We start from the raw sequence: 9,275 nt of genomic DNA, 5'->3' as shown, positions 1-9,275 counted from the left end.
GGTACTCCACCTTACGTGGCCTAACTCCTCCCTTTTACGTGATTGTCAATCATGGCACTCCACCTTATATGGCCTTACTCCCCCACGTGATTGCAAGCTTAACTCCTCCCTTTAAGCCCCCTTACTCCCCCCACGTGATTGCAAGCTTAACTCCTCCCTTTTCGTGCTTAAAAAGCCTCAACGTGTACGCTACCAAGACAACTTTCAACACAAACACATCATTGGGTCATTTTATATTATTCAGTCTTCTCACATCGCCTCGATGTGGGATATATCTGTGAGTTGAAAAAACGTTTGCAAATATTATTAGCATGGGATAAATTGCAGTGAGATGGTGTACGCGCGATGGTGTACGCACGAAGGTGTACGCCCGTCATGAATAAGAAAGTTGTATGTCCGATTGTGCCAATGAACTTTGATGATAAAAAAAGAAAGAAATTATTAAAGTAATTAGGTGCCCATCACCCCTATCTTTGACCAAAAAAATTTAAATTTACTTACCAAAAAAACATAAAAACTCTATTAAGCCATTATATCATGGTATTATTTCATTATATGAGTAATAATTAATTAATTAGTTAATTAGGATTAAAAAATTAGTACTAGCTCATAGGATAAAAAAAATAAAAAGTAATACAACAAGCAAAAAAAAATGTAGTATAACATCTTCTTCTTTTGTCAACAAAAAAAAGAAAAAGATAATCAACAAGTATCATATTTTTCTTGTTAAAAAAAAAAAAAGACAACACAATAAGTATTTATTGACAAAAAAATAGAAGATATTTCTTAATACAACCTAGGAATAAATGGTCTAATTATATTTTTTATTTTTATAACATGATGGTCTTTAACATAAATTTCGTAATATTAATTTAAAGATAGGATTCATACAATGAGGCCATTTGAAATCTCTCTCTTTCTACTAACAATCTCTTCCTCTAATTTATTCTAAAAACCTAAAAAATTAAAGAAAATTGGTACGCATTCTAATAATTTTTACATTGATAGCCAAATCTTTTATTTTATTTATTAATTTTTGTATTATAAATCATGTAGTGTACTATTTTTATTATAATTGTCAATAATACATTTTAAATTAGATGATATTATAAAATATTTTGGATTTGTTATTATTTATATAATAAAATACTTATAAAATATAGTTGATATATAATATTATAGTTAGTTAGGTTGTAATAATTTGGGTTTTTTTAGCGGATTAGGGTTTTCCGTCTATTCGAGAATTTAGTGGCCAATTTTTCATCGATTTAGTAGACTCTTTATTGTAGTCCATATATGATTATATACTTAATCCATGATAATTCTATAATTTATTTTGTGTGATGTAAATTTAATGGTCAATATAAGTTCATATATGGAAAGAATATCTCAATATTCATAAATTGATGAAAACAATGAAAGTTAATAATTTAGTACCCTCATTTCTTATTGGATTCCTAAAAAACAACATTTATAATGAATTTTAATAATTTTTTTGGATTTTTTTGAAGCTTTAATCCGACCAATTCAGCCGATTCTCGATCCGAATCGCCGATCCGAATCGATTTTTAAGGTGCCCGATCCGGTTCACCGATCCGCTTTTTAAACCATTGCTCAGCACTATGCAGGGCCCAAAAGCCCCTATAAAATCATGGTGAATCTACTTCAATCGATATACCCTTAGGCACGACCATATATAATATAGAAATAATACTCGGAAAGGGCGGATAATTAGCTAGAGTAGCAGGTGCTGTAGCAAAATTAATTGCAAAAGAGGCTAAATCGGCCACATTAATATTACCATCTGGGGAGGTTCGTTTGATATCCAAAAACTGCTCATCAACAATCAGACAAGTGGGTAATGCTGGAGTGAACCATAAAATTTTGGGTAGAGCCGGAACTAAATGTTGGCTAGGTAAGCGTCCTGTAGTAAGAGGAGTTTTTTATGAGTCCATGTAGAAATGAGTCACTTTTTAAAAATCTATTTTTGAGATGGATTTTTTGACCTAATTTTTAAAGGCATGTAATCTCTAACGTGGAGATCATGAATATGAAAAAATAAATAAATAAAAAATTAAAAAAATATAATAATTCTATTAAGAAAACATTTGGATCGTTAGTTTCAATTGTTTTTAGATGGACCACCTATTTGCATCCATCTTTAAGATGGATGCTTTATACCTCGGGGACCGCAAATATAGAAATACGGTCCCTGCTGCATGAAACAATTTTTTAAAATAAAAATACTAACAAATGAAATAAAATAGCAAAGTTTAAATAAAAAAAAAAAGCAAAAAATTCCAAATACCTCAACAAAGTATACAAAATATGGATTTAAAAAATTGATTCATGGTTGGAATCATTAAAAAAAAAAATCCAAAAAAGGAAAAATATATAAAAACATGCCAGGTGGCAAAAGAAAAGAAACTCATCAACCAAGAACATCCGTATTGCATATAAAATTTCACAAAGTAACCCCATTTTCTAAAAGACAAAGTTTATATCGGTTCTAAACAATCAAATTAGAGTGCTTCTCAAAATTTTCACTAGAAGAGGTTGTCTTGATGCTCAATATCTTCAACTTGATCATCTCGACATCTAGATGCATGGACATAAGGAAAAAATGTATTTCAAGTTTTGATAATAGTGCATATTGTACTGTATTTTTTGACCATCGATTTTCAAGATTTTCAAGTTTTTACAAATCTCCTCGATCTACACTATTTGTGAAGCTTTAAATTTTATAATTAGAGATAAAAATATATTTTAAGGCTATCACAAAGATTTTCAGTATTGAGACATTTCTCAGCAGTATTTGAAGTTGCGCTCTACTTTGATCGTTTAGAGCCTCGTCTCTATACACACCGCACCCTTTTAAATTACTTCTAGGGATTTTTTTCTACTTTTATAATGTATCTAGCCTGGTAAAGGGCAACTTGGGGCAACAACTTGGCTCACCAGGCGCGAATCGACCAAGTCTGAGGAGAAATATGGAAAGTATCTTATCACAAGTACGAAGCACGGGGCGCAAAAAAACACAAGCCCTTTTTTTTTGTCATAAGTTCGAAGCATGGGGCGCTAAAAGACACGAGCCTTTTTTGACGTAAGTCATAAGCACGGGGCGCAAAAAAACACAAGCCTTTTTTTGACGTAACGCAAGATCATTCTCTTCTCCTCCTCCGCTGTCCCGTGCATATATATCCATGCATATCTCTTTCTTATTTTTTTTATCAATTTATTTATTTTTTTTTTTTTTAGCATTTATTTATTTTACCTATTTATTTATTGTTTTAGCGTGCAGTTTGTATTGGGCCCAGCTCTAAACAATCAAATTAGAACCTACATTCAAACGGTTTCCAGAAATATGGTTTCAATATTGAAAATCTTTGTGATAGCTTTAAAATATATTTTCATCTTTATTTATAGATTTTAAATATTAAAAAATAGTGTAGATCCACATATATGTGAAAACTTTAAAATATTGAAACTTGACGGTCTAAAAATGCGTTACAAAATACATTATTTCCAAAACTTGATATCTATTTTTTTTTCTCATGTCCATTCATCTTGATGTCGAGGGAATCAATTTGAAGATATTTAGGTATCAAAACAATATCTTTTAATGAAATTTTTGTGACGGGTTGCAATTTGATTGTTTAAAGCCTTGGCTCTATATAAACTTTTTCCTCGCTATAATGTATTAAACTCTTTGCTGAAAGGCAGGAAGAAAGAGTGACGTTTCCCCACATTTTTAGACTCTTTCCTGAAAAGTGCAGATTTGGCGCTTCACAAGAACGCGTCAATACGCAACGAGTTTTAGAAAAAAGAAGAAATTAAAAAAAAAAAATTTCTGACTTTATGGCCACTTGGTATTGGACGCGTTGTGTTTTGGGACTGACCATCGAATTATTAGACCAGGAAGTCAAACTTTTATATGGTTCGAATGCCAATCTAGATTAGAACGAACGTCTTCCAAATGCATTACAATTTTGTCATGGGTCAACGTGTTCGTGCCTCTATCGATATTATTATTATAAAGGCATATAATATGCTAAATTTATTTATGCCGAGTTTCATAAAACAAAACGCTCACGGCATAAAACATGGAGATGGTGTAAGCATGAACATGATGATATGGATAAATTCTCTTTAACTGATCGTCAACATACCTTAATATATAAAGATGTAGGCCTCATGGGAAAGAGGTGGAGTCTCACTTCAAAACCTCACCACGAAGGCCTCAAATATCTATTTCTACCTTTGATTACAAAATTATGAGTTATTTACGCATAGACTTTAAATAAGTTAGAAAAATACGAGTTGTTTTTTTTATATATGAGAATTATAATCGAGGCCGGTTAATATGATTTTTTTTTTTTGACAAAATTACCCTCGTGTTCCAACAATGCCATCCTCAGACCTTTTTTGGTCAAAACTTAAGTTGTGGTCCGAGGATGGCATTCTCGAACCATTTTTTTGTCTTTCAAAACTTAAGTTGTGGTCCGGAGAGGAAATTCTTGGACTGCAATTTTAAGATTTGAAAAAAAATAAAAAAGTGGTCCGACGATGGCTGATAAGTAATATTGTAAAAAAAAAGAAAAGATTGTGTTGACTGATCTTGATTATAATTTTCGGGTATAAATAGAGCAATTCGTATTTTCGTAACTTATTTAAGGACCATATGTAAATAACTCTAAAATTAATTTGTCCAAAAATGATAATGATCCTGTGAATATACTATTTTTAAAGCTTGAAATCGTTGTATTTCTACGCATCAATAATAGTTAAGCTTTTTTTGACACTGGAGCAACAAATTTTGGTTAGGTTTGAGGTGCGGCTTCACATTTTCCCCATAAGGCCTAAGCCTCATTTTGAGATTTCCATATATTAATTGCGCTCTCAATAGAGAAGTGTATATTATCAAATTTGGAAAGATATTCTTTCTTGGGAATATTATATGCACCATTGGGATCAAATTATAAATTCAATCTTAATAGATTGCACACAAATGGCACCTGTTTTGCATGGTCCGATCTAGGTTTTTAGGTACTCATAATCTTAATTTTTGTTTTTGAAACTTTTTAGAATATTCACTGGGTGGTCCTAAAGTTGATGCCAAAACTTATGATAGAAAAGATCCCTCGATGTAGGTCATTTACTCAAGGAAATAAATGGATATTTCGCTCTTGTAGGAGCATAATATACGCGCTCTTTCTCTTGTAATTTTAATCGAGATATCCATTGTTATAATAAGCATGTAAAGACAATAAGTGAAGATCAATAGAAGGAAAGTGTTTCTCATATAAGCACAGATAGAAGATTTCCTCAACGTTTTGTTAATATAATTTCATCCAAGCATAAATTATAAAATTTTCTTAAATTTCTTTTTATTAGAGCGATTTACATATGGCCCCTAAAATAAATACTAAAATATGGTTTGCTTCCCTTATACCCAAAAATTACCAAGAAGGTCAGTCAACCCGTGGTAATTTTTTTCTAAATTTGCACCTCGGTCCGAGGATGCCATCCACGAATAGTATTTTAATTTTTTTTTTTTTTTTTGGTTATATCTTTAATAGATCACTTCCCCAAGTTTTAGGGGCAGTGCCCAAGCTCAGACCACCTTTTGTGCTATTTAGTGAGCTTTAAGTAGGTCCTAGGATGGCATTTTCGGACCGCATTGAAGATCACAAATAAACTTAAAGTAGTCTCAGGATGATATTCTTGGACCGCGTTGATATTTACTGAAATTAACAGAAGGCAATATGAGAATACATACCTCAGACCGCATTTGGTATGAGTAAAAAGATAGTGGTCTGACAATTCTGACCTCGAACCGAAATTTTTCAACGAATAAGTTGCGGTCCGAGGATTCTGACCTCGGACCGCATTTGGTATGAATAAAAGGATAGTGGTATGAAGATTTTCACCTCGGACCGAACTTTTTCAAAAAATTAGTTGCGGTTTGAGGATTCTGACCTCGAACCGAAGTTTGTCAAATAATATGTTGTGGTACGAGGCTTTAGACCTTGGACCACCTTAAACATAACCTTTGTTCAGTCGAAGGGGTGATCTGAGGATTCCAACCTCGGACCACCTGGCCTTTGCCCCTAAAACTCACATTAGTTCCTTACTAAAGAAATAACACAAGAAAAAGGAATTAAAATGCGGGTCGAGAATGGCAAAAATTTGGAAAAAAAAATAAAAATACCATGGGTTGACCGATCTTATTGATAATTTTCTGGTATAAAGGGAACAAATTTTATTTTAATATTTATTTTAGGGGCCATACATAAATTGCTTTTTTTATTATTCAATTTTTATTTGAAATTTGGCGATAGATGGTCAGCCTGAATGCCTAGGGAGAACATAATTTGTGTGTATGGTTATCCAATTTCAAATTGGATATCTTGAATTGTGTCACGAAGTTTAAGAATTTTTTTTTTTTTTGAATTTTGAATATTGAATATACACCCACAACTACCTGAGAAATTTTTCAACTATCCGATTTGGAATTCTTTTGATTATGTGAGGTACAAGTAGATGTTATCTTTGTATACTTTCCCTATTTGAGCTTAATAACAGTTTATGGAGTGACTTATCTCAAGTTCACAACCTAAAAAACCACATGTTACTTCGATCTTCACTGGGTTGACTTTACTGTGGGTCAACTTTACTGAGATTTTTGCTGACATATATCTACTGCAACATTTAGCTATCCATCTCTGGCTGGTATTGAAGTCATTCATGGAGGTCCCATGACTTCGTCCGGCTGCCGAAATGTTTTAATTCTCTCAACCATTGTCCTAGGTCAAGTCTCAAGACATAAGGTGAGTACAGAGAGAGAGCTAGCTATAAATAATCATATCGACCTTCCATTTTCAACACAAAATATTCCACACATTGAAGAAAAAGGCTTGTGTTTTGTTTCTGCAAATTTAGAAGCTCAATCAGGCCAGAGCTTGCTTTGTTTTCGGAGTGGAACATGGAAAACATAGAGAACAGGCCAAGGTTCTCAAGCTGCAGGGGTGTCGCCTTTGAGATCAGCCCACCAAGGGCAAGCCCCTTCTCGATTAGAGAACCCCAGCCTGAGGCCGAAGGCCGCTGGGCATGGCTCGCCAACAGGTCCAAGGTGCTCTCAATTCCCTCTGCGTCTGCTTCGTTCAGGCGTTCAGTGAGCCGTGCTAGTAGCCATTTTTGCGATGTCGAAGTTGACGAAGAAGTCAATGATGAAAACCAGGAAGATGGAGAGACGGACATCGAGAAACAGTTGCAGAAGACACCCCCCGTTGCTCCTGTAGAGGCCACGCCGGTCTCTACTGGCGAGAAGAAGAATAAGGGGCGGTTTTACTCCAGGATTTCAATAATGTTGCTTGACCAGGGGCTTTTCACTGTGTACAAGCGTCTATATGCGTTGTGCATCACCCTCAACTGTGTGGCACTTGTGCTCGCGGCCACCGGCAGGTTTTCTTATTCCCGAGGCCATGCGACAGCTTTCGCTATCGGCAATGTCTTGGTCACGGTGCTCTGCCGCAGCGAGGCCTTCCTTCGCATGGTCTTCTGGCTTGCGGTGAAGGTGCTAGGGCACCCTTTTGTGCCACTCCACCTTAAAACTGCAACCACCTCATTCCTCCAGTGTCTAGGTGGGGTGCACAGCGGCTGCGGCGTATCGGCTATCGCATGGCTTGTTTACGCGCTTGTGCTCACGTTGCAAGACAGGGAGAACACCTCCTCTGCCATCATAGGAGTAGCCTCCTCCATCTTGGCTCTCCTCTGCCTCTCTGCACTTGCAGCCTTCCCCCTGGTGCGCCACCTCCACCACAACGTTTTCGAGCGCACGCATCGCTTTACTGGATGGGCCGCCCTTGCCCTCCTCTGGGCCTTTGTCCTACTTACTGCTTCCTTCGACCCGATATCCAAATCATACGACCTACAGAACGGCGCAGTGCTTGTAAACAAACAGGAATTCTGGTTCACTGCTGCCACAACGATACTCATAATCCTTCCATGGCTCACCGTGAGGAGGGTCCCGGTACAGGTTTCAACACCCTCAGGGCACGCCAGCCTGATCAAATTTGATGGTGGTGTAAAGCCAGGAATATTGGGCAGAATAAGCCGGGCACCGCTTTCTGAGTGGCACGCATTCGGGATCATATCTGATAATGGCAAGACACACATGATGCTAGCAGGGGCAGTGGGCGACTTCACAAAAGGGCTGGTAACGCACCCGCCTCGCCACCTGTGGGTGCGGTCTTTGCACTTTGCAGGGCTGCCATACCTGGTGAACATGTACCAGAAGGTGCTGCTGGTGGCCACAGGGTCCGGGATATGCGTGTTTCTATCGCACATGTTGCAACAGTGTGCGGCCGAGGTATATGTAGTATGGGTGGCGAAGGCCGTGGAGCAAAATTTTGGTGAGGAAATAGTGAAAATGGTGAGAGGGTACCCAAAAGAGAAGGTGATACTCCATGATACTGCAACAATGGGGAGGCCAAATGTTGGTGAACTGAGTGTTAAAGCGGCTAAGAAGTGGGGCGTGGAGGCAGTTGTGGTCACCAGTAACCCAGAGGGTAGCAGGGACGTGGTTAATGCTTGCAAGGCTGCTGGCCTCCCCGCCTTCGGCCCCATATGGGACTCCTGATAGACTTATCTCTTTCTAGTCTTTATTTTTTATTTAGACTTACCTCTTTTTAGTCTTTATTTTTTATTTGAGAAATGATCTTATAGGACCCTCGTTCATCCATGTATGTAAAGCCTCAAAGGATCATCATTAAATTTCATATGGATCTATAGAAAAGTCAATTCCCACATCCATGTGATAATTTTTTTAGAAATCCATACTAACTTTAATGATGATCTTTTAGGGTCCTACGCATATGAAGAAAGTCCTATAGGAACATTACTTTTTTATTTATACCTTCTTATTGTACAGGTTCAAGATCCCTCTTGACCTCTCATTTTTACGCATTCAACAAAAAAAATAAGTGTGGAAATAGAGATTCCCCCAGTTTCGTAAGTAAAAATGGTCCAACATTTTTGTGCGGAAGTCTTTAAATTTTCTTAGCAAATTACGTACAAACCTTATTTTGGTGGGTTAAATTACCATTTTGAGGGTTATATGTCCACGAGGACCACTTTTCTCTTTTGTGTAAGTTGCGTCCCTCTCAAAAACACGGAATATAATTTTTTTTTTTTTTTAGCATTCTTCTTTCTAAACCATGCGCTTTTCTCTCTCTATCGTTTTCCCAATGTGGACGCCTTTACAGGGTGCAGGA

At 36.5% G+C, this 9,275-nt stretch overlaps 1 protein-coding gene across 1 annotated transcript; it reads left to right on the top strand.

Moving 5' to 3' along the window:
- The first annotated feature begins 6,763 nt into the window (after nucleotides 1–6,763).
- LOC18442192 (adenylate-forming reductase 06235) lies at nucleotides 6,764–9,023 on the top strand. The gene is given in 3 exon segments (XM_020672299.2): nucleotides 6,764–8,311; nucleotides 8,313–8,377; nucleotides 8,440–9,023. Coding segments are annotated over 3 exon segments (1,593 nt in total). The 5' UTR covers nucleotides 6,764–6,985; the 3' UTR covers nucleotides 8,642–9,023.
- Nucleotides 9,024–9,275: the final 252 nt, after the last annotated feature.

Source organism: Amborella trichopoda, chromosome 1 (assembly GCF_054954075.1).
Source record: "Amborella trichopoda isolate Santa Cruz 75 chromosome 1, AtrichopodaSantaCruz75HAP2 v2.0, whole genome shotgun sequence".
Taxonomy (NCBI): domain Eukaryota; kingdom Viridiplantae; phylum Streptophyta; class Magnoliopsida; order Amborellales; family Amborellaceae; genus Amborella; species Amborella trichopoda.
This window is presented reverse-complemented; position numbering and strand designations above follow the sequence as displayed.